Here is a 26,383-nt window from a genome sequence, read left to right as displayed (position 1 = left end):
ACACCAGCAGACACTGTTGCTATCATTTTCTGCTCCACACACAAATCCCTCACGTTGGGTAAGTAAATTTGAGTCCTAAGGAGCAGTATTTAACATAAGCCTTATCTACTAGCCTCGTTCATTTAGAATTCAGAGGGTCAGAGAAAACCACGTGGAAGGAACTTGGGATTGTCCACTGTCCCATTTAAAGAACAATGGCATGAAGACAGCCTCCTGGTGTGTGGCTGGATGAGCAGCCCTCTCACCAGAGGTCCTAGTCCTCCTTGAACATCCAGTGCAGGGCATGAACTATATCAAAACAGATACTGTGTTTGATGCTGGTTCTACAGAGATAAAAGTAAAATCATGTCTACCCTCAAAATAAAAAAGTGGCACTCTTAAAGCATGCCAGTGAGCCAGATGTTTTTCCATCGGCCTCTTCCAGCCCAGTGAATTCAAGTGAGTTGCTCCTGAAGATTGTAAGCACCTTAAGGAAGGACTGTCCTTTGCCTCTTTTTTGTTACAGAATCTCTAGTACTTAGCACAGTGTCGTGTGTGTGTGTGTGTGTGTGTGTGTGTGTGTGTGTGTGTGTGTAAGTGCTCAGGTGGATCAAGCATTTATAAAACACCTTCATGTGGAATGGGGAGACGTAGGTGCTCTGAGGAGTAGATCAGGCTCTGTTCTAAATGCTGGCAGTTCCACAGCAGGCCAGAAGACAAAAGGTTGCTGCCCTCCAGGACCTTGGACCCTAGGACCACACGTGAGAGGGAGTTGGAACGTCACCAGAGGGTGAGCAGGATTGCCCTGCCATTGACGTTCCAAGGCAGAGGGGCCTTCACTTTCCTGGCTACATCGAGGGCCGTAGCTGTTCAGCCTCATTCACAACTCTAGGAGATCTCTCTCTGCTCTCCATTCCTTTATAACTCGGTTTCCTTTTAGCTCTCAGAAAGAGCCCTCTTTCTTACCCTTCTTCCAAGGCCTCCTCTTCCTGCATTACACAGCAGCCTTCGTCCCCAGTACTTGTCCCCAGATGGAGTGAGACAGAGTAGATTGGGCCGGTGCCAAAGGGCAAACGCTAATTGCCAGGGTTCTTGACTTTATGGCCTCATGTCCTGGAGACATGTTGGTGCAGCAGCAGACAGGCGCTTGGCCACAGAGCTATGGCTCTAACCATCCTGCTGAGTTCCCTCCTCGGTGTCCAGGAGAAACATATAATTCACTTTGGTTCTAAGGAAAGGAAACATGTTTCCTCTCTGATAAAAGATGGCTCTGGAGAGGAAACAGAGGCAGGTAACCTTGCCTAGCGCTTCCTCAAATCCAAGTCCCTTGCATGTCATGCATCCCCTCCCTGAAGTCATGGCCCTCTTCCAGAATGAAGGACAAACAACAAGGAGACAGGAAGGCCTGGGGCCTAGTGTCACCTTTGACACCAGCAGTGGGACCCCAGCCTGCATGGACTCTCTCTCTCCTGAGGCACAGGTTAGCAATTGAGCAGGTTCAGAGAGCAGTGCTTGGTTATTTGGTATCAAATGCAAAATGCTTCATCAGCTGCACAGAGACTTCTAAATGAAACTCCTTTTAGAAGAGGATGCTATCTGAGTCTTCCTCTAGAAGTTTTAATGAATAGGAGGAACCCGAGTTCAAATTCTGCCTCTGCTACTTGCCACCGACTTCCCTGAGCCTCAGTTTCCCCTTCTGTAAAAGGAAAGGGTGGGCTAGATGTTCTCTGAGGCACTTTCCAGCTCTAGAGCTTTGTGTCTGATGCTTTGTCCTGGCCTGTTTGATCCTGAGGGCGCCTCTAACCAGGAAGCCTTGGAGATAAGAACTGCATCCTTATAGTTCCTTTTCAGATACCCCAGTTCCTTTCTTCATAATCACCAAGTACTACTGGATCCCTTTCCTTTCCCCTCCATGTTTGTACCTGACGGATCTGGCCGTTTCTAATTCTTTAGCTACTGACCTTAGGGAGGTAGGTCTCCTCTGGGGCACCCAGTGCAGTTTCCTGTGGGTGGGAGTCAGAAATGTCACCAAAATGACTAACGCCAAAAGGCATCAATAAAACTTTCTTTAAAAAACAAAAGCCCTCCATTTTGAATGGCCCTCGGCCGTGGAATCGTGACTGTTCTCTGAATGCCCAGTGACCCAAACTTCATATCAGGTTAGTTTTTCTCACCACCTCCCCCTCCCAAGACCATGCGCCTCAGCTTCTGCCTCATCTGCCTCCTGAAAAATGATTTTTGGAAGCCACGTGAAAGTGGTTTTTTGTCTGTTTGCTTGGTTGGCTTGGTTTGGTTTTGACTTTGTTGCTAGAAAGAGCTGGGCTTAACCAGGTTTGAATTTGTATTGGAAATACCCATCATTGCTTGTTCAGCATCAGACCACTAGTGCAGTATGTAAGAAGCCTTGTAGTAAAACTCCCCCAGATTTTTGGAATACAACCTGAGTCACTTGCCCTTAGGGTAGCTGGATTTACCAGCTTTCAGGCCTGTAAGTGCCATGATAGCTGCTGTCCACAGCAACTCTCCCTCCAGGCATTCACCACCCTTCCATATAGTCACCACGGCAACCCGCATCCTTCCCCCTTGGGCAGATAGAAAAACAAGAGCTCTGTCTGCTTATTTCCACCTGGAAAAGTAAGAGTTTGGTCCTGGACTGAACCTCACCAAAGCTTTGTGCTTTGAAATGTCAGCTCACACAAGGTTCAGTCCCTACTATCTGGGGCAGAAATTATTGGTAAGGAGGATGCCGTGCTAATCACAGTGCCTCGTAGACTAGTAATTACTGTGTTAGAGACCTTGTCTGCATGGAAATTACAGGACAGTGCAATAAGGGTGGAGGACCCAAACTCCAGAAAACAAGGGCAGCCAGCCTCAATTAAGCTTAGTCTTGTTTACCCTCCTTGACTTCTCCCAAACATCAGGGATCAGAGCATTTCATTTAATGGGAACAAAGTTAGGACAGTGCTGTGGAAACTAGCATCGAGGACAAGATGGCTCGCCAGCCCCCAAAAGTCGCACACAACCCTGCATCTCCCCTGGCCTGTTTGTCCCTTTCATGAAAGGGCCATGTTGGGTGTCCTTTCACCAGGGCTGCCTTCACCTTGGGCTAAGAAGAGCCATACGATTTTGTACTTATTTTAAAGTAGCAGCAAAGGAAAAACAACCTGCATAGAGGGAGGAACACAGTGCAGGGTCAGGAAATTTGGGTTCTGGTTAGATCTTTGTCATTATTAAGCTTCATGTCCTGAGAAGGAGGGGAGAAAAGGAAGGAAGGAAAGATGGAAGGGAAATTGGAAGGAGAGGATGGAGAATAGGAGGAAAGAAGGGCGGGAGAATGAAGGAAAGAATAAAAGAAGGAAGAAAAGGAAGGGAGGAACATTTATTAAGTACTATGTGCCAAACACTACTTGTGTTAAATGCTAGAGATGCACATGGAAAAATAAGGCTGTCCCTGATCTTAGGGAGCCTCCATCCTAATGGAGGAAAGACTGTTTAGGAGGTTTCAGCAGCTAGTCAGGTGGAAAAGTCTCATAGTCCTTGGGGTACAGCTGCAAACCAGATAATGCCTCTTATTCCTTAAAGCTATTTCTGCCTGTAATTTTTAATGTCAGACCGTTTGACAGCGCCAAGAACTTTGGGGCAAGGACTTTGTTTTCCGGGTCCTGCAGAAGCTGTGGCTGTGAGGAGGCAGGGGCTTTAGCATCTACAGAAGCATCTTCCAGATCCCAACTCCCTGGGGTTTGCCTCCCAGGATGGTAGTTATAGGGGCTGGGCTGGAATTGGGGCCGGCGATTTCGAGGGGCCGGCTGCTTCCAGGCTTCCTGGACCCAGCTGCCTGACGTTTTAGCAAGGAAAGTGAATCCTCTCTTCATGGCTGGAAGCCTTTGGAACACTGGTATTCCCAGAGGTCTTAGGCTCGGGGTCTTGGGCTGTCTCCATTTAGGGTCCCACTAAATCATAAGTTCTAGGAGGGAAGAAACTATTTTTTATCCAAACTTTGTAAATCTCCCAGTGTCTAGCAGAGAGTTCTGCCCTTCATAGTCCGGAACTCCAGAGAATCCGGGATTTCCCCAGGATGGACTTTCCCTCCAGGGATCAGACCATCCACTCATCCCTGCCTGCCTGTCCCGGGCAGCCCCACCCCCAAGAGATCCCACTCAACATGCTGGCGCCGGGCTGGGGGGAACTCTAACTCGAGTTCTCTCCCCATCTCATCGCGATGTGTTTGTTGGGGTTTTCTCCCCTGGGAGGCCTCAGTTTTTTCCTCTGTTCAGATGAGAGGGTTAGTTAGGTTCCAGATCGCTAACATTTCTTCAAGCTCTCATGTTGTTCGGCTTTTGCCATTGTGGGATCGATCTCCTTCCCCTCAGGGAGAGGTTGAGATTCAAGTCCTGACTAACTTAACACAGAGACAGCCTTTAAACCCAGATATTTCTGGCCATATCCAGCATCGTATGGACTGTTATCTCTCCGACTTTACCAGAGAATAACAATAATGATAATATAATTAGCATATTGTGGTGTGTGTGTGTGTGTGTGTGTGTGTGTGTGTGTGTGTGTGTGTGTGTATGTGTGTGTGTGTGTGTAGTATTTTAAGGTTTGGGAAGCACATTACATATGTAATCTCATTTTTATCTGCACAAGATTTTACAGATGAGGAAACTATTACCAGAGAATAGCAATAGTAATAATAATAATTTGCATATTGTGTTTGTGTGTGTGTGTATGTGTACACAGTATTTTTAAGGCTTGTGAAGCACCTTACATATATAATCTTATTTTTATCTACACAAGATTTTACAAATGAGGAAACTGATACTAGAGAATAACAATAGTAATAATAATTAGCATCTTGTATTCTCTGTGTGTATGTGTGTATGTATATATAGTGCTTTAAGGTTTGGGAAGCACTTTACATATGTAATTTCATTTTATCTACACAAGATTTTACAAATGAGGAAACTGAGGTAGGCAGATTAAATGACTTGTTCAGTCTAATAGGTATCTAAGGCAGGATTTGAATTCAAGTCTTACTACCCACAGATCTATCACTCTTATCACTTGTGTCATCTGGCTACCTTGTGGCAAATTTTTTTTAAAGGAAGATGCAGTTAACAATTTTTCTTTTCAGTCTAAAATCAGTAGAAGAAAATACCCAGAGGGATCACAATCCTAGCTTCCGAAGTTTTCATCCTTCTCACCTCCGAGTTGGGATTTCCCCCAGTGTCTGTGGAAGCCCTTCCGTGAGTGAATGGTAGCTTGTGATAACGTGAACCAGGTTTATTTCATTTCAGTTCACAATCCCCTGCTACGTGCCTGGCACTGTGTTTAGTGCTGGGGATAAAAAATCACAATTGAAACAATTCTGTTACCTTCTGAGTGAAACAGCTTATATGGAGGTAAGGGAATGTAGAATGGTGGCAGGTGGGCAGGACAGCATTAACCACTGCAGATATCAGCAGAGGAAGAGCTGAAACGGCACTTGAGCTTTGCTTTGTCTGGGCAGCCTTTGGGGTGGAACAGGAGAGGTCATTCTGGGGGTAGAGATGATGGTGAAAGCAAAGGAAAGGAATGTTACCTAGGAGGCCGGTTTGGCTGGAGCTCGGAATGGATATGAAGCAGTTGACAGGGGATTTGTTCTCTAGAATAACTCTTTGGAGCTCTGCCGGCCCCATCCAGTTGGTTAATTTAGCTGATAACCTAAAAAAGTAAATTCTTACCTGAGAACTCCCCCCAGCTTTGTTACCCAGTGTATTCTGCCAGCCGCGATTCTAACCGTCTCGGTCTCCCCCACGTGTGTGTGCCCTGCTTGCATGTAACACGTCCACACCCATGCAGGCCCTCCTTGATTCATTGCTTTTATTAGTGTGTTTGCCATTGATTGATTACTTCCTGGTATTAGGACTTTGTGTATTGATGGATTGCAGATGAAGTGACTATTTGACCTTTAATTATGAGGCTTCCTATTGAAAATGACATTGAGCTATGGCTCTTTGGAATCCATCTGGAAACCCTGACGTGGCGCTGCTCCCCCGGAGCTCATTCCGGGGAAAGAGGAAGCCTGGAGGAAGCGTCACCTGATGGCCGCCGGCCCATTGGCTGGTTCCACAGGCTCTGCTGAGGTCCGAAGGTGGTTCCGTAGCTTATGGACGTGAAACCTCTGCCCCGGGCAGAGAGAGCCACCTAGGAGCAGGGTCCCGTTTAGTCTGCTGCTTGGATAATGTTTGAGGACAAAGTGCCATGGCACAGTATGGAAGCGTGTGCAGGGCGGATCGGGCGCGTGCCCATTGTGTGCCTCTGTGCCAGGCCCTGCTCCAAGGCTCAGTTTCCCTGTCTGTAAAATATAGTAGGTTGGATTCAGTGACCTCAAAGTTCCCTGCCAGGGATCTAATAGAATCTAATTTAAAAAAACACAAAGCAGACATAGATCTGTTGGTGGAGTGCAATCACTGCCTGTCAGAAACCCCGAGTTTGTTTATTGGAGGCTTCCTTTCTCTGTCCTTCTCTTCCTTTTTATCCCATCTATACAAAGAGTCAGGCCTTATACAAAGTCTTTTTTTTTTTTCCATCCAAGCCACAGGCTAAAAAATGATTTCCATATATTAGAGAAACATATTTCAAACCGGGTCTCATTGAGCTGCCTTCTGTTGTCCAGAAGCTGTCCAGCGTTTGGGCCTCCTGCCCTCCATTCCTGAGTGCCCTGTTTGCACAGTCAGCTATTAAAGCAGTAGAGGAAATGCTCCGTAAAAGGTAGAAGAGAGACATCTGTCTTTGGGGCGCGGCCATCTATAATGCTGTGTCCTTCAAAAAGGCTTTCTTAGATTTACGTGGTGATAAGGAGAATGGTTTGAGAGCCCCTTCAGTGTGACAGCACCCTTAAAAATGCTGCTGCAGTTATATGTCTGCGAGAGTTTACCATCAGGCTGGAGAAAAAGTGATGATGTAGGAGTCATTCCGGGCTCTGTAGTAGAGAAAAGAGAAATGTCAGTCTGTCCATCGAGTGATCTATATCTGCTCAACCAAGGATTCCAAGCTGTTTTGAGCTTTGATTCTCCGTTAGTTATCAAAAGCTGGGTTGCCTGAAATTTACTGCTGGGACATATAGAGTTCTTGGTAAATGTTCCAAAAATCAGGTGTCTGTTGGGCAGCTTGGGTGAATTTAAGGGGTAAAAACACCTTGCTGGAAGGTTTCTTCCAAAGGAAGAATGCCAGGGAAGCCCCCAATCTAGCCCCAAGCACAAAAGGAACAATTCCTGTCTATAGAGTGTCTTAAGGTTTACAAATGTCTCAAAAGAAATCTGTGAAGTGGTTAGGGCAAATATCATCTCCTGTGGTTTCATGGTATCTGCAGCAGGATTTGAACCCAGGTTTCCTGAACCAGCACACTCTACCCTGCTTACCCCCTGCCTTCTCATCATGGTAGATAATGCCTGCCCGCCTACCTTCCACTCCCACCCCCCATCTCCATCTTCTTCATTCAATCCCAAGAAGTAAAACTGGTAGGCCAGGCTTTTCCTGGCCTTCCTCTGGGAATTTCTATACACACTCTCATATCTGGTGGAATATTTCCCCAGATTTATCACATTCACACTGACTTTTCCTTTTGTTCCATAAGTGAAGGTAGGACAGGAATCTGGGCCTGGCTGAAAAGTCTGATGATTTATAATCAACCCCTCACAGATTGGTTGACTTCTTCCCTTGAGAGAGGGAGTCAGGAAACCTGGGTCCTCATATTAACTAACTAGTGGGACCTCCGTTTCCCCCTCTATAAGTTAGTTCACAGTGATTGAGAAGCTCCTCTAGATTTCTTTGATTCTCTAAGATTCTGACCATTTAGGAAGAGAATCACAGGATTTTAGCATTCAGAAAGATCCCGGCAGCCTCTCATCCAAAACATGATTGAAAAAGGGTCCCTTCTGCAAGCTACTGCACAAACGGGCCTGCAGCCCGAGGCTCCCCCTGTGTCCCGAGCAATCCCTCCGACCCCGAGACCCTTTCATAAGAGGACAGTGTAAGGGCCTGCAAGGATCAGAGGCACTCACCGACTCCGGCAGTTTACAGAAGGAATCCTAAGAATCAGTGGCCATGTCAGACTTGGAGACCAGCTTCTCATTTTGAAAACCCGGAGTTTTCCTCAGCACAACCTGCTATTATCCCAACTTATCGGGTACAATCCTGAGTGATTTCTTCAGTTTATTGAGATCTCCGAATTGTACCCACCAAGTGTAATTATTTAAACTCAAACACAATAGCTCTGAGGCAGTTTCACGTTGGCACAGAGAAGGCATCTCTAGTGAATTTCCAGGCAGCAGAATGTAGCAGCTTCCATGCAGGGAAGGCGGGCCCTGCCCTTCCCATAGAATTGGGTAGAGGGAAAGGAAGTTTTTGAGACCCATAATAATGTTTTGTGCTTCAGTTCACATTTGACTCTTTGTGACCCCATTCGGGATTTTTTTTTTTTTTTTGGCAGAAATACTGAGTAGTTGACCTTTTCCTAATCCAGCTTACTTTGCAGATGAGGAAACTGAGGCAGATGGGATTAAGGGACTTGTCCAGGATCACACAGCCAGTTCAGTGTCTGAGGCAGGCTTTGAACTCAGTAAGACCAGTTTCCCTAACTCCAGACTCAGTGCACTGTGCACTGTGACACCTCCTCACTGCCAATAACAAGAGCAGATGACATTTATATAGCCCTTGAAGGTCTATTGGATGTTTTTCATTTGATCCTCCCACCAGTTCTTGAAGAAGCAGCTATTTTTGTCCCCATTTTAGAGAGGAGGAAATTGGGCTTCAGAGAGGGTGACTTTCCTCTGCTCGCACAGCTCCAGGTATAATGGTCTGAGGTTGGATTGGAATCCAGGTCCTCTTCACTCCAAATGTGGCTGTCTGTCCGCCCCACTGCCTCACTGTAAATGTTCGATCACTGTGCTCTGTCGCAGGAGGCTCTCCACATGTCAGGCATCTTCTGTCCCCAAACACGGGCTTCTGAATTTGGCTTCCTTGTGTCCCAGTAGCCAGCCCAGGCCCGCTTCCCAGCCCTTCCTCTCTTTCCGCACTCTCCGCCAGCCGTGGAGTTTTTTTTATTAATATTTAGAAAGTTTGCCTCCAGCAGTACTAAAGTGCGCATCAGAGAACAACAGTTGTTTACTCTGTTTGAACTGAAAGATTTCACCCAGGAGATCTCCTCCACTTGAAGTTTACATCTCTCAATCTCGACTTGCAAACAGAGATCGATGAATAACCATTGTCATTTCAGAGTTGCATCTCTCCAATTATTTATTTGCTCGCATCTCTTCCCAGAAGTTCTCTTAATTGGATCAGACACTAAGAACCACATTGCAGGGATTTTGTATGACAGCCAGCTTCCCTGCCTCTTTAGAATAAAGAGCATGCATACCCTTGGCTGCAAAGTAAGGGTGACACTCAGCCCCTCCCCTGTCCCTTCCTACAGTGCCATCAAAACAGCCCCAAGCCAGGAAGGAAAGAGGGGAGGCTGTCTACTTCTTGGAACTCCACGGCACTCAGCAGGCTGCTGACAAGCTACCCCGGGGGAGAGGGGATGTTGGACACGGCTCAAGAGACTGCCAGTCCCAGGATGGCAGAGGCTTTGGATCGCCGCCTCTCTTGAAACTTAGAGGGTTGGAGCTCTTGTGTTGAGACTTGTGGGGAGGAGGAGAAGGAGAAATAAGAGGAGGAGGAAAAGAATAAGGAGACGATGGAGGTGCAGGCAGAGGGAGTGCTGAGGAATCTTGTGTTGGCCCCCCTAAAGCTGGACTTGGGAGCATGGCCTTCCAGGGAAAAGAAGGCCATCCTTCATGGTTTATTTGACATTGAAGTGACTTGGAAATCTAGTCCATCCTTGTATGCAAATAACAAAAATCACCAGCCCTATTTTTTCCAGACTCACAAAATTGCATTTTAAATTTAGAAGAGACTTTAATAACTGCTCAGTCCAAAGAATACCCCTTATGGCCAGGACTAGGAGTGAAGAAGATCCGAGTTCAAATTCAGTTCCCTCAGATGTGTAATAGTTGTGTAACTCTGGGCCAGAGAAGGGCCAATCAGTCCAGCACCTTTGCCAAATAAATAAATAAGGTCACAAAGAATCGGACATGACTGAACACAACAGTTATTATTATTATTGTTGTTATTTAACATACCCACCAAATGGGCCATTATTTTGAAGATCACCAGTGAAGGAAACCCTCTACCTCCCAGTGCAGCTCTTTCCCCTTCTGAATACTTAGTTGTTCAGATTTCATTTCCTTAAATAGTCCCTAAATTCAGAAGATGCCCATCTCAGAGCTATAAGGATAAAACAAAGAAGGACCACAGAATCAGAAACTTGGACCTAGCAGGTGCCCAGACTTTACCTAGACCAACTTCCTCTGAGTCCCAGAGAGAAGTTAAATGACTTTCCCAGTCAGACATGATAAAGCTGGATTCTGACCTCAGTCCTAACTGGAGCTGTCTTTCCGCTGTGCCCCACTAAAAATCGTTACATTCACTCCATGATAATTAAATGCCTACTATGTGCAATGGACAGTGTCAGGAGAGATTCAAAAAGGTCTGCATTCCTCTGTTATATTCTGCTCATCTGCTTGTACATCTGAACCAAAGCCCTTACTAGATTATAAATCTCTTCCAGGAACAAGTATGCCTTGTTAATCTTTTTTTCCCCCCTCTCTCACAAGACCTGCTCCACAAGTGTTATATGTAGCAACTGCTTAATAAAAATGTTTTTAATGAATAGATGGAATAGCTACCCTGCCTTTTGCAGCTCAAAATAGACTTATCAACTTACATTTGTATATTGGGGCTTGAGCACTGAACTTGGGAACAAGAGATGTACCAGTATGACTATGAGCAGTTCTTCTCACTTGAGAAAAATGGAGATGAAACTATTTTCATTACCTTCTTCCGAAGGATGTAATAAAGAAGACATTGCTGACCAGAAAATGCTGTTGAACACCATAGTTTACGAAATCTTTTGAATCCATTCCTCATTTATTCCTCACAATAATTCTCTGAGTCTGTGCTATAAGGATTAGCTTCCCCATTTCATGAAGGAAGCCTCTGAGAGATGATGTCATTTGCTCATGGATTTTAATGCTAAGGGGGAGAAAAAACCCACCCAGCTTAAAAGGATCAGAACCAGGATGCCAATGCTACACTTTGTAGTACTGTCTCCAACCCCCTGTCCACTGCCCTCTGTTTTCTGGAGCCACAGGTTAACAGAAACGGCCAACAGCTCATAAAAGTTGGTCATGTTAGGGTTATAAATTTCCGTTTCTTAAATGAGACACACCAGCACTGAACCAGTGTCACTCAGGCCTTTGACTGCCAGCTGGCAACACCATAGACCTCTGCCCACAAAGTGCATTTTATGAAAACTTCCTGCTGTCAGTCAGACATCTTTCTGTGACAGAGTCATCAGGATTGTTCTTCAGCAGCCACTCTGCCTTCTTAGCTTGCTTCTTCTAGGTATAGCTCATAATTTTCTCCCCAAGAGATTCTGGGTCTCCAAAGACCCTTCAAGTCCTGTGTTTATTATGCATAGCAATTAACTTCAACTCAAAACTTGCCTAAGAGATGACACCGAGAAGCCCAGGAAGTCTGGGTCATGGCTTGCCTGATTCAATAGAACAGTGGTCCTGAAACTTTTTAAATAGGGGGCCAGTTCACTGTCCCTCAGACTGTTGAGCGCCTCACACTCTGTCTCCGCCGCCTCAGCCTAGTGCCGGAAGTGTGCGTTGCTAACTTGAGTTTAGGTCGAACATCACTTCGGGTCTGATTTTGCCATAGGCGGGCCACATAAACGTCCTCAGAGGACCTCTGCAATAGAATATAGTTGCTAAATAGCTAGAACGTTTGTCAAGACTATATCTAAGCAAAATAACAGGCCCTAGGAAGCAGCTCTGCTTAAGATAGTTCTCAATCTCTTTTCTTAACTAAACTTTTTAAATTATAAAATTTAATCACTACTTCCCAATTCCTTAAGTAAAATATGCTCAGTTGCTATTACTTCAATCCTGCCATGGTAATCAAATGAATGGAATCTATTTTCTTCTTTGTCTACTGACAGTAAGTAAGAAAATAATGATTTCTGAGAATCTAAAGAATCCATTGGAAAAGGATATGTAAGGTGAGAGATATCAAATGTATGTAGCCTACGATACTCCCAAATATGGTCTGGAACCAGATTTAAAGGGAATTGGAAAGTCTTTAATAAAATAATAAAAATAACACTAAAACATAATGCACAATATGAGGTTTTCTAAGTTAATAGGGGTGGCCCACTGGGATCTTTATGTTCTGTGGCTCCCGTTTATATGGGTCTGATTCTAAGGCACCTTTTCTCAATTCCGGTAGTGTTCCTCAGCAGAATCATAGTCTCAGACACAAAGCTGGAAGGACTATCAGAGACCAGCTAGTTCCACAGATAAGGAAACTAAACCGAAGAAATTTAATAACTTGCCCGTAATCATACCATGTCCTCGAAATTCTGATGTAGTCACTGAAGACCAGCCCATAGGCCTACCTGAGTAAACCAGAAATGACATTTACTTTTTTTTTTTGTTTCTCAGAAAGAAGATGAAATTCTAAGTCCAGACAGGAATTAGAGACTTCATGGAATAAATAGTGCTAAAAGTAGATGAAATGAAGCCAAATCTGCATAAATGTAGTTGGTTGATCTAGCTTGTTTTTGTTTGTTTGGAAATAGTTAATTACATATTGTTTTTATGATGTATGATATATTTGTAAATACAATATTATTTAGAAAGCAATAAAAATCCCCAAAGTGGACAGTTGAGGATGAGCCGTTAATGAGGCAGGAGTCTTCAAAATGAGGTCCTATCTCCTCTGATTCCTATGGGCTCTAAAATCATTTTCACAGTGCTTCATTATATCCTTGAATTAGATGAGCCCAAGAACCTTTTGAGAAAGAAAGAAAATGGTGAAAGAAAGGCTATTAATAACTGATGGTTAATCCCAGGCAGAAACTACCACCTCCTCTTTTCTTAGAGGTCTCATTTCTCTGGGCCACATGGCCAAAGTGAACACCGGGGGAATAAAGAAAAAAATGACTTTTTAAAGATACTGATTTCTCATTTGACTTGGAAAATGTCAGTTCATCTCTAAAATTATCTGATTTATATATAAGGCATAACTTCCTCAATTTTACCATTTAACTAAAATTTAGGAGGCTACCTAAGACCTCCTGAAAGGTAAAAAGTAAATTGAATAGAGGAATTGGGTCAGGAAGACCTTCAGATCCTACAACTGATACCACTGTGTGACCACCACACTGCCAGAAACTGTAAGTCCAGATATTACAGTAGTAGTAGTAGTAGTAGTAGTAGTAGTAGTAGTAGTAGTAGTAGTAGTAGTAGTAGTAGTAGTAGTAGTAGTAGTGGTAGTAGTGGTAGTAGTAGTGGTAGAGTAGTAGTAGTAGTAATTATCCTACTAATAGTAGCAGTACTCTATCATTTGTTAGTTTCTATAGTCAGGATTTTAGCCAAAATTAAGCTTTGGGAGTAAAATCCTGTGAACCCATGTTTCAATACGATATTAATGAGATACTCTTTCAATCAAACCTAATTAAGGAAAGTTCAGGTGTTAATTCATTAAAGTCAAAACAAGAAACTGTAGCACTACTGGCAGGTGGGGCACATTGATAGCCAAGCAATTTGTGTCATTTGTGGAGTTAACAGTTGAAAGGCACTAAGTGTACCTTTGGTTATATTTTCTTAATATCCTCTCTTCTCTTAAGGTTCTGGAGAAGTTTTCAGATAAATCTAAGCGATCCCTTCCTGCAGTGGGGCTTGGGATTCACAGGTAGTGCCAGAGGGAGGTTCAGCATCTTCATCTCTCTCCATCCTGTAGCTGACCTGGGTGGAGCTGGCAAAGCCTGTGCCCTCCCTACCCCACTGCACCCAAGATCCGTGGGTCCCCAGGGTCCTGAATGCCCTAGCCCAACCAGGATTGTTGTTGAGCAACCATCCCTGAGACATGCCTGCCAGTGTGCCTCTGAGGGACAGGGGCAGGACCCTGGGAAGAGAGAAGCTCAGGAAGCAAAGAGCCTTCGGATGAGAGACTGGCTAGCCAATAAAAGTGAGAGTTACCTCGGCCTTTGGGAGATAGCAGCTTTTAAAAGAACACAATCCTTGTCTATCTGTGCTCATCCAACCATGTGGGATTTGGGGATGGGCAGGAGAGGGTTCACAAAGAAGTAAAGGGACCAGCCTCTCCTATCTAGTCTAGAATGCCCTCACCACTCAGCTCCACCTGGAACCCCAGGCTTCTTTCAAAGCACAGTTCAGATGCCCCCTTCTACCCAAAGCTTCCTCCTTTATCCGCATTTGTCATGAAATTCCTTAGTATAGATCAGGGGTTCTCAAACTATGGCCCGCGGGCCAGATGCTGTTGCTGAGGACATTTATATAGCCCTCTGGGTTATGGCAAATAGGCTGAGAGGTGGAGACAGTGTGAGCTTTTGTTTTTACTATAGTCCAGCCCTCCCACAGTCTGAGGGACAGTGAACTGGCCCCTATTTAAAAAGTTTGAGGACCACTACTATAGATTTTGGACTCACTTATACATGCCCATGGTACCACCTTTCCCAACTCCTAGTAAAATATCAGTGACTTGAAGTTGAAAGAGTTTTGTTTGTCTGTGTCCCTGGAGTCAGCATATTAATAAACACTTAGTAAATGTTGAATTGAAATTTAGGTCATTTTAATAAAGGAAAGCCCCCCTGCTTCCTCCAAGATGTTGACCCTTTCCAGGAGTTACACCACAGCATTTGGATGGTCTTATTTTTCTCAGAGCTTAATTCATTCTTGAATTCCCTGATAGCTAATTACTGGTACAACACTGTTAGACAGGTGAAGGTGTACCCAAGCCTTCTGAGGCGGCAACCTTCAATTGGCAGAGTTAAATGTTTCATTGTAGCATCTGGCGAATCTTCACAGGTCATTCATTAAACATCGGTTCCAATCAGAACATACCTGTTCCAGAACAGCAGTAGCATCACCTGCTCAGGATTTCCTTTTTTGTTTTGCTTGATGTACTTTGGGCATAGTGGGATAGGATTAGAGTGCAAGTAACTTGATATTAACCATCATCTTTCCGATTTCCCCGGTAAATCAGCAGTGCAATCAAACAAGCTCCAGTGAACGCCACTAAAAAGCTCCAAGTTAGGGAGGATCAAACCTTTGGAGATGGGGGATCGAGGAGGAGGAGGAGGAGGAGGGAGAAGCAGGATATCCCAGCATCAGCCTTTCCTCATGGAACAATCCTTTTCCTCAATTCTCCCACCCCTGCAGAGAGGCCATCTGTATTATTAATCAACTTTTCTGTGGTTCCCAGGCACTTTGACCAAATGCCATTTCGACATTGCTCTGTAAATAGTGGATGATATTATTTGTATTACTGACCTTGCAGGCTTGGTTGCAAGGATTAGCTGTTTAATGGATGTGAAAATGCTTTGTAAACTGTTAATATGTGAATAAATCCTGAAGAATAGCCTTCTTTAAACTTCAAATGAGGATTTAGAGTTCACATCAAAGGAAGTCTGTGTAATTTGTGTTTGCTAAAAATCTGAAAAGAGAACTACTGTTTCCTCTCTTTTCTTGCCTGACTTGGGTTATTAAAGGGGCAGTTTCTTCTTCCTATTACTAATGACCTGTGACATCTAGCTTGTAGCCTTCTATTTGAAAGGTTTTTTATAGAGCTCTTCCAGGCTACATTGTCCCTTTGGGAGAAAGGGTATTTTTGAATCCAGGATTTGGAAATCTAAAGCAAGTGTAAGTCTCTCAGGATGGTTTATATAAGCATTTCCATATAGCACAGCTAATCTGTTTCTCAAGATACCTCCCCCCCCAAAAAAAAAGCATTGTTTTTTGCACAGCCAACCTGTTTCCCCTTTCCCCCAAAAAAAGCTTTAAAATCATTCTAATTATATACAAATTGTATTTGGAAGGAATGGGATGAAGAGTTTATTGAGGCAGAGTGAGAAATCATTAGCAGATAACTAAAGTTTTGCTTTTAATTTATAATTTTTACATTCTAAATTAGTAATTAATAAAACATTTAAATAGAGAGCTAGACAGAACCGTAAGCTCCAAAGAATTTGCATTTTTTGTAAATGTATATAAACTTTAGCAGAAATATCCTCTTTGCTTCTGTGGCCCCTCCGGATCCCTTTGTCCCCTGAACCCCCCCCCACTTAGTTACTGTTACTGTTTGTTACTGTTACTTGTTTTAGTGTAGTCATTTTCATTTATTCAAAGAGCCAAGCTAATAAGCACTTATTAAGTGCTTACTATGTACCATCCGTGAGCTCAGATTCTTGGGTAGAGACAACATGTAAAAAACTATGTACATAGGGGGCAGCTAGGGGGCGCAGTGGATAGAGCACCAGCCCTGAAGCCCGGGGAACCCGAGTTCAAATCTGCTCTCAGACACTTAGCACTTCCTGGCTGTGTGACCCTGGGCAAGTCACTTACCCCCAGTGGGGGGGACGGGGGACTATGTACATACAAGATGTATAGAGAATAAATTGGAAATCATTGTAGAAGAAAAGTGTTTAAGGAAAGGCTTCTTGCAGAAGGTTCAATCCTATCGGTTACTCATTTAGGTAAAACTTGGCTATGGAGTTTTAAAAACCTGTTTTTATAAATTATTTTAATTAGGTGACTTAATTTTAAAATGCCTTCAGTCAGTAAGTTACTGAGGTGGGTTGAGCTGTCTCTGCCTCGTGGGTGAGATGGCCCCAGCCATAAAGCCATCAGTTGCGTTTCACCATCCAGTACTGCGGCCCTGCTATGGAAGCTGGGGAAATGGGCGCTGGCTTAAAGAACAACTTCCCATGTGTTCGCTGTCGCTCTGGGGGCCGCTTCCCTGGCGCCGGCTCAGGTATGTCCGTGGGAAGGGAATCGGCGAGTCCCAGGATGCAGCAGCTTTCGGAGGCTTGCAGTTCCAGGCCCACTCTGTTCTTCTGTCAGACTGGGGCAAGGGCATCCTGCCTTGTGCCGGGTCTGGCGAGCACCCCCGGCTGCTCCGTACCGACTACTCTACCCGGCCGTTGGGAAGCCCTCTCCACTCTTCTGCCTGAGTGGCCATGGCCGGCACACCGAGGGAGACCCTGGCTGTACGGGGTCTGAGATACCTTCTCGTATCCGCGCATGGATCCGGACGTTGCTCCTGGACGAAGTTACTTATAATCACATTTTTATCTAGAAGGGCCTTTACACATGATCTAGTCTAACCCACTTATTTTATAAGAAAGGAAATCAAGGCTCAATTTGTTTGTCCTTCCTTCCTGGGAAGGATCGTGACATCGGGGAGGTCCTGACATGCGAGTGAATTGGATTTAAGGGAGGGAGGGCTGGGCAAGATCATCGGAGCCATCTGGGACCAATGGCCAGATAGCTATCCATCAGGACGACAGTAGACGTCCCCGGTGGCAACGGACAAAGCCAGCATTCACACTAAGAAGGTAGTTTCTGGCTCTCTCAGTGCTTAGGCACAAAAGGGAGCTATTCTTAGGGAATCTTGGACTTTCTAAGCCCTATTTCATCTGATGACCCAGGACTTCTTATGGGGTATATTTTGTAGTCCTGAGATGGATCAATCCACAGGCAAGTGCAGTAGGACCAGAAAAGGTTTCTACTCAAAGGCATTGACAGGTTAAGTGACTTACATTGTGTCAGAATTAAAATTGAAATTCAGGTCTTCCTGATTCCAAAGCTATCGCTTTATCTGTTAGGCCATACTATTTTCCAAATGGAAAATAAACCCCACAAATTCAGCTAAATGCAGCTTTGAAAGAACAGGCGTGAAACAGGTGATTCCGTGTCACCTCAATCAGCCCAGCATTCAGTCAGCCTGAAAAGCAAACTAAATATTGGACTTTGGAGAATTCAAGCAAAATGTTTTATTTTCCCTTTCGTGTGAATAACTGATGTTAGCTTGTGCAGCCGTTGGAATATAAAATCTGGTTCCAGCATCCTGTTTGCCCCCTCCTAGAGTAACAAGCATCACCTCCAGTATCTGTCCCCTTCCGCTCTTAGGAAAACGTTTGTAGAAGAAGGACTTGGGGAGACACCGAAGTCTACAGATGAGTCTACTCAGCTAATAAATGTCCGAAGCAGGATTTTAACCTAGGAACCCAGTCCAGTAAGCCAAGTTATCTTAACGAAGACTAAAATCCAGGCTTGGTTCTGCTGGGTTTGTTCTCCCTTTCTGTGACCTTTGGCAACCTCATAACCTTCCACAGGACCGGACAGTCCTGCAGGGGGGTGGGGGCCCAGGTGCCAGAAACCTTCAGCAGCTTAGCTATCCGGCCCCTGTAGGCCCCAACATCTGTGCATCGTCTGCCTGCTTTCTCTGAGGGCTAAGCCAGCACTAGAGGGGCTAGCAAAGAAGTAGGATATGTAGGGCTGCTCTTAAGGAGCTCACCCTTCTGGCTGGGGGGACAAGACCTAATCACAATGAAAAGGTGGGACCACAGCATGGTTTAGATTCAGAAGCGTGCCTTGGATCGTCACGCCAGGGAGAGCTCTCAAGGCTGGCAAGGTGATGAGAGCAATGGAAAGGAGATTTGAAGACTGAGTCATATTTGGAGAGGGAAGAAGGAAGGAAGGCATCCTAAGTAGAGCTCCAGCATGCAAAACATGCCAGCAAAGGTGGGGCAGCGGGGAGCCTGTTTGACTTAAGTGGTCCAGAGAGTCTTATTGGAGTAGAATCTGGAGAGAAATTGAAATAATAGACGAGAGAGCACTTTGTAAGCTGTCAAGTGGTATGTCTGCACATGGAAGGTGTTATTAGGTTAGAGAGGATACAGCCAGATTACAACAGGCTGGAGGAGCCTTGATTTGATATGACAGACAAGAGGGAGCCATTTTGAGTTCCTGAGCAGGGGAATGACGTGATTAAAGTATAATTTATGGTGTTGATTCCAGTTGTGCCATCTTATGTAGGATAGATTAAACGAGAGACTAGAGGAAGGGAAGCCAATTAGAAAAGCCTTTCAATTTAAGCATGCGTGGTTTGACTAGAGTACTGGACTCAAAGTCAAGATGAAGGGAATTCAGATGGGGAAAGAAAGGAAATGAGCATTTATGCAGTACCTACTATATACCGAGTGCTGTGCAAAGTGTTGGGGTTTAAGTCACTTAATAGATATGAGCCCGAATCTAAAATGGCAATAATTAATTAATAATTAAACCAAGAGATAAATGCTCACCATTAATACAGAGGAAATCCTGGACAGGTTGACAGTTGCAAAGCAGTCCTTTTGGATGATGAGATTGCCGGAGATGCTTCTTTTTTTGCAGAGGATATTGTGATAATTGCATCAAGAGTTATCTCATTGTAGATCTTCTTAGACAAGATCTTAAACAATTTAAAAAAAAACAAACGTATTTTCCTCATCTCACAGGAAAAACTGGGTCTATAAAGAATGCCCATTATCCAAATAATTGTATGCATTAGTATAGATACCTCTGTAGATGTATCGTGTGTGTGTATGCACCCATCTTAAACAGAAGCTACAAATGGATAAGTTGAGAGGAAAATTAAGGAGGAGGAGAGCATACTAGATTGCTCCAAGGATATCACATCATTCCATTTATGACCCTAAACCTCTCCCAGAAGGAAAAAAAAGCCCATCTTTTTAATAGCAGCAGTCTGCTGGCTAAGAATCATGGTCCCTTACACAGCTCTGAGAGTCACGGAGAGGTGCCTGAGTGGGACATGAGTCATATAACAAATAAGGAATTAGGAAGAAGAGCCCAAAGAAAGCATTTCCTTAGCGACTGTATGACAGAAAAGGGAAGATGTTCTCGTCATATAGTGAGGTGAGGAACAGTCATGTGCTCCAGCTTTGCATAGTGAATGCAGAGATGGGCAATGAATCCAGAAGGACCGTCCACCTCCCACCTTGGATGCTTCCTAGCAACGTGGCCTTGGCAAATCGGTCATCTCTAAAATAGGGAAACTGGACTAAGTAGCCTCTAAATCTCTCAGGTCCGAAGAGATCCCCAAGATCTTAGGAGAAAGCTAAGAGCTCCTCTCTACCCCCAGTCCCCAACATTTTCTGGGGCAGACATGGACAGCTTTTGATCTGCATGAGTTTGTTCTCCCTTTCTGTGACCTCTGGAACCTCAGCCTTTCACAGGACTGGGCAGTTCTACAGGGAGGGCTTTCCATAAAAGCCCAGGTGCCAGAAACCCTGCATAGCTTGGCTGTGTATCCATGTGAATGGGATCAAGTCATGTCAACGCGTCAGGGCCCACTCTGTGACAAGCACTGCTTTGGGTTCCATATTTTACACAGCTGGTATAAGGCTCCATTGAGATCATGAATATAAAGAGGGGAAGGTTGCAAAAATTAAAGTATCATTTCAATGTCACTCATTATTAGGATGTGCATGATGGTGATGATTTGGCCAGAGCTGGATCTGAGTGGTAGCAGGGAGAAAGTTCAGGTGAAGGAGACTTTTGGATGAAATAATCAAGGATTGTTAATCTACCTTGGGAGAGAATTGAAAGAGGATTAGTCAAAAATGACTCTGAAATTTTAATACCAAGAGATGAGAAATGCTGTTGACAGAAATGGGTTTGAGATGATGTGCTCATCACTGCTGTCCTGGAGATTACAGTATTGGGCCTTTGATGCTCAGACAGACAGCATGGCGTGTGCGTGGTTTAGCCTGGGAGTGTACAGGGTCTTTGGGGGCAGAAGTGACTGAGCTGCCCTATCCACTTTCTTCACCAGTGAGCAGCAGCAGTTACTCCTCAGACTGATGCTTTTGTGAGAAAATGATGACCACATGAGGAAAGTGGTGGGAAAGCCCACACACAGATATATCACAGACGGATTCATCAACTTGTTAAATAACCCAGAGAGAGTATCGCATCCAGGCACGTCCTTCCATAAAGGATCAAGACCAAAGACATCGCTGTGGGTTATATCCTCGGGCTTCCTTTGGGTAGATTAAGTCTCGTGTGCCGCTCAGTGAGAGTAGTTTCTGAAGTAAAGAATATAAATGTGGCTTTGTGGCCCCTTCCTCCTCATCTCTGACAGGTGCTGGTGACCTCCCCAGTTTTCCGTGCTTCCCCAGAATTCTGTGATGTTGAGGAAAGATGGCCCCTGGGTAACTGCAGTTATAGTGGAGGCTTCTTGTCGTGGTCACGCAGGAGTCTCTAAGACTTTTTCTTCTGTGCAGCACTTAACTTGTGTGCCTTCAAGTGCCTCACCTTTAAAATGGACTTTTTGATAGCACCCACTCCACAGGATCTGTGTGAGAATCAAGTGAAATTATGAGAAAGCTATAAAGAATCAAGAAATATATAAAACATGTGATAAGACCTAAAGCTATATAAATAATACTATTATTCCCAGAGCCAAGAATAAAAGAAAGAAATAAAGGAAGGGAAATAAAGAAAAAAGAAAGGAAGAAGAGAAGAAGGAGAGAAAAAAGGAAAAAGAATAGGAAGGAGGGAGGGATGGAGGAAAGAAAGGAGGAAAGAAGAGACAATGAAAGCTATTAAGTTTTGACTATGACCTCCAGCCAGTATCCAGATTCTCAGGCAATAAACAAGATCTCTCAGAGCATTTATCCAGAACTTCGTATATTCTAGCGCCTTGCATCTGTGAGATGCTTCAAGAGACAAGTACAAGAGCTACAAAAGAGTCCCAGGTACAAAACATGTCCCTAATAGAACCAACGCACAACAAAAATAAAATGTAGATAGATGGATGGATGGATGGATAGATAGGTGTGGGGGGGAGAGAAGGGGAAGAAAGAGGAAAGGAGTGGGGGGAGAGACAGACATACATACAGAGAGAGAGAGCCAACACATAGTACCATAGGTGCGTGTAGCATGTTTCATTAGCACACAGGGGTAGTGGATGCACAGCCTTCAGGCTGTATGAGACCTGTAGAATCATTTGGCAGCTACAGACAATGATGAGCTAAAACTAGGTACAACCAGCTCCTGCTGCTTGAGTTCTATAAGCTGATAATTATGTGTAGCCCACGAGTGATGTTAGGAATAGCCAAAGGACCCTTGGCAGAAAAAAGGTTCCCCACCTCTGGTATAGAAGTAATTTTTAAACTTTTAAAAAACTACAAGGACATTTATTGAATAGTGAAGGACATTGTTTTTTGTTAAACTAAAACTTTTTAAATTAACTAAACTTTAAAAATACAGACTTTACAAGGAAACACTTTTCACTGAACCCCACTCCTTCACCTTCCCCTAAAGAGCCTTTTCTATCTTATCCTTTTGGCTGAAAAAAACAAAACAAAACAAAACAAACAAACAAAAAACAAAAACAAAAACAAAAAAAACAAGCTTCCACCTGGGTCTCCCTCCCCTGGCCCTACCCACAATTTGCTAATAGTCCAGCAGTGACTGTTAATGTCTACCTAGCAGCACATCATCTTAAAGTTTAACATCTTAACCTCTCGCCTTCCTTACCTCTATCAGTCAGAGCCCTAAGGAGACATAATCTATGCTGGTGATGGAAAACAGGAACCAGAGGAGTCAAAGGAGAAAAAAGGGAAGGAGTGGTTGATGGGATAGGGAAGAGAAAGCAGGGCAGATGGCCTGTCTAAGCTGGCAGGAACAGGGTTTCTCCCAAGCAGAAGCTCCATCAGGGTTCAAAATCATTTCAAAAGAGCAGAAGGTTGAAAAACCCTAAGTCTGTAGGAAAGCCTTCTTATGGCGGAGCCTCCCAGATGGCAGGGGGAAGGCGGTGGAAGGAAGGAAGAAGTAAGCAGCGACAGCCCCTGGGGTCTCTGGGTCCCTGCCACCCTCTCCCCCCTCGGGGGAAGTGAAGTAGGGAGCATTGGGATGTGTCCCAGCAGCCCTCACCTGCAGCACCTGTAACCAAGCCCCGCATCTGAAGCACTGTCCCAAGAAAGGTCACAGAGTCACACATTTACACCTGGAAACGCCCCAGTGGCCCCCGAGCCCAGGCGAGGCCATTGAGACATAAAGAGGTCAGTTGTCCTGCTGGGGGCCACGAAGCTCGTAAGCATCTGAAGCCGGCTCTGCTTTCCAGTCTCTCTGACTCCCGAGCCAGGGACCCAGACTAGAGAGGGAAATCGAAGCCCCGGAGAAGTTTGTAAGGAGACACTGCTAACTTCTCCAAACTACCCTGCCATCCATTAGCAAGTCGTAAGCAAAGAGACTTGAAACACAGCCATGATGGGAGCTTTTGAATTCAGGGAACATAAAATAAACATATTAAAACAGGAGGGAAAAAACCTACTTCTAGTACTTATTGTTTTATCCCTTCCATCATGGGTATAGGATAAAAGCAAACTCTTACTTGCTTGTTAGAAGAAAAAAGCTCATACTTCAAGATCCTTCTTGGCACATGTCAGTTGAAAGCTTTGCTTATGGAATATGCTGCAGTGTCAAAGCCTGTTGGATAATTTTAGACAAATGTGTCATGTGTGACATGGAAATATGGCACGCTGTACATTAGTGATTTCCCCAGTGTTTGGATCAGGTAATAACGTGCCGGCAAAGTGCTCTTTATCTCTACACACTGTGTACTTGGATAGCGATGGGGAAATGCTCTGGGTAGAAATTACTTTAGTCAGAAAAAGAATCCATTTACGGTATGTGTCTTCTAACATCTTTCAGACAATGCCTTGTATTAAAGAGGCATTTTTTGATTAATGTTTCATAAACATTTTTCAGCATGACAGCTTAAAGTCCCAGTAAAATTGTAAATGCAGCTCTGGTGTTCACTTTCATAAAGTCAAATGCCGTCTCATAAAGTCTTCTTGGATTTTGTCAGTCTCAGTGACACAGAATCAGTACCTGGCAACATTAAAATTAATTTTCTTCATTTATGTTACGGCTCTGATAGCGAGATGAAAAGAACCCTTTATTTAAGCTTTCTTTTAAAAATACAGAAAAACTTATTCTTAATAAGTTTCATTACTCTTATTATTTTTATTCTGTTAACTATCATGAAGGATTCAATTGTAGCTGCTGGAGATACTTGTGTAATGGAAGCCTATGGGCACCAAACAACTCCTTATAGTCGGGGATTATATTTTCCACTTAAGTACCTTCCACACTCCTAGAATTAGCCTTCCTACTTAGTAGTTTTATATCCTACCCACAAATTTCTTACCCCTTTGTGCTATCAAGATTCCTCCCTTTCCAAGCCCCAGCCTTGGGTTAACCTCACCAGCCTCTTCTCTGTTCCTCCTCCCATACTTCTGTGTTTTAGCTTTCCCCACTTAAAAAGGACCAGGACGATATGTGTCTCATAAAAAGAGTTTGGTATAGTTCCCTTCCTTTCTACCCCCCCATTTTTGAGGATAATTTGTGAAATATTGGCACTAACTGTTCTTTACAAGTTTATTCCTTCCAGTCCAAGAGTTTTTTCCTTTGGTAAATTCTTTACAACTCAATCTATTTCCTTTTCTGAGATCTGGACTTCTAAGAGTGTAGGTACTCTATATTTTTTGAAGGTATTTGTCTTATTTATATTGTGTCCTCAGCTTTTTTTTGTATGTAACTAAGTATAGTGTGGTCTGGTTGTTCTTTTTGTTTCTCATTTTGCTGTGATTTCACTTCACTCATTTTCAATTTTAGTGATTTGATTTTTCTGGTCTCTTCTTTTTAATCAGATTAGCCAAGAGTTTTTATCAATTTCAAAGAACCAGCTTTTAGTTTTATTTATAATTTCTGTGGGGTTTTTTGTTGTTGTTGTTTCCAATTTATCTATTTTCCCTCTGATTTTTTATATCTCCTCTTTTTTTCTTATTTTATATTTGTTTTCTAATTTTTTCAATGCCAACCCAGTTCCTTAATCCTTTCTTTTTTTATTTTTGTTAATGTATGATGGTAAGGATATGATTTTCTCCCTGAGAACTGCTTTAGCTGCATCCTAGAAATTTTTATATAGTCTAATCATTATCATTTTCTTTTACATAGTTAATTATTTCTATGATTTGTTCTTTGACCAGTTCTTTTTTATTATTATTATAACTTTTTATTGACAGAACACATGCATGGGAAATTTTTTACATGATCCCTTGCACTCACTTCTGTTCCGACTTTTCCCTTCTCTCCCTCCACCCCCTCCCCTAGATGGCAGGCAGTCTTATACATGTTAAATATGTTATAGTATATCCTAGATACATGACCAATTCACTTTTTAAAATTTCATTGCTAAATCTGCATTGGGAAGTGTATCTTAGGTTTGTGTCCCTGAACCAAATTCCATTTTTATTGCTTTAGGAATTTTAAAGGATGTATTAACTATTTTCCCCTTTTTTATGCTGGTTTGCCATATTTCTGCACCCTAGTCAATTTTAGTCAATACTTATAAAAGTTCCACATGGTGAAGAGAAATATGTTCTTTTACTGTCCCATTTAGGAGGTACCATAGAAATTTTTTTTTAAACTCTAGTTTCTCCAGACGTTTGTTCAGTTCTGTATTTTCCCCTTTGTTTATCTTTCTGTAAGACTCATTCAGAACTGATAGAGGGAAATCGAAGTCTCCTCTGTTACAATCTTTTGTCTTTTTGTAACTCAGATATTTCCATTATGAATGTGGATGCTAAAGCATTTGGAGTATTATTTAAGTTTAGTACTGACATTGGTTTTCTGTGTATGGTTCCTTTTAGCATAATATCGTTTCCTTGTTTATCTCTTTATTTTTAATGCTTTCGCTTTGATAGCATAATGGCAATTCCTGATTTTTTTGGATTCACTTGATGTATAGTAATTTTTCCCCCACCCCTCAGTTTTATTTTGTATATGTCTTTGTTTTGTAAAATGTATTTATTGTAAGCAGCAATCAACAGGTCTCATTTTCTTATCTGATTTGTCATTCTTTTTTGTTTTATTGGATTGTTCAATCCATTCACATTTAGAGGAAAATTCCTCTATTTCTAAAGTTGTTTTTTCCCCAAGTTATGTTATTTTCCCTTTTCTGCTGAAAACATAATATTATGTTACTTCAATTACTTTACATTAATCTTTTTTTAAGGTAGCTCTTTTCCCTTTTGCCTTGATCCCTTTGATCCCTGTGACCTACTTCTCTTTAAGGTTTTGTTTATTATTTCTCCTATCTTGATATTCTCTCTCTCTCCCGCCTTCTCTTCGTCCCTCCCTCTCTCTCCCCTCTCTGTTTCTGTCTCTGTCTCTCTCTATGTGTGTATTTCTCTTCTTTTTTCCTCTCAGTCAAATAGATTGCTTCTTCCCCTCTAGCCAGTCCTTTTCATTAGGCTTTTTAAAAAATATTCTCTTTACACGCCTTTCCAAAAAAGATTTATTTTATGCTCTAAACTATCGTCTTCTCTTTCTATTTACTCCAGACCCTCATAATCTGATTTATAATTCATTTAATCTCGTTT

The 26,383-nt window shown here is 43.3% G+C and overlaps 1 protein-coding gene across 1 annotated transcript in view; it reads left to right on the top strand.

The window, feature by feature from the left end:
* The window catches only part of SLC10A7 (solute carrier family 10 member 7), a 252,938-nt gene that overhangs the window by 219,394 nt on the left and 7,161 nt on the right, over positions 1 to 26,383 (top strand). The window contains exon 10 of the mRNA XM_074276184.1: positions 1 to 58. This exon is cut by the window's left edge and continues 16 nt beyond it. Within this exon, the coding sequence (XP_074132285.1) occupies positions 1 to 58 (58 nt within the window). The remainder of the gene's footprint in view (positions 59 to 26,383) is intronic.

This window comes from Sminthopsis crassicaudata, chromosome 6, assembly GCF_048593235.1.
Source record: "Sminthopsis crassicaudata isolate SCR6 chromosome 6, ASM4859323v1, whole genome shotgun sequence".
Taxonomy (NCBI): domain Eukaryota; kingdom Metazoa; phylum Chordata; class Mammalia; order Dasyuromorphia; family Dasyuridae; genus Sminthopsis; species Sminthopsis crassicaudata.
This window is presented reverse-complemented; position numbering and strand designations above follow the sequence as displayed.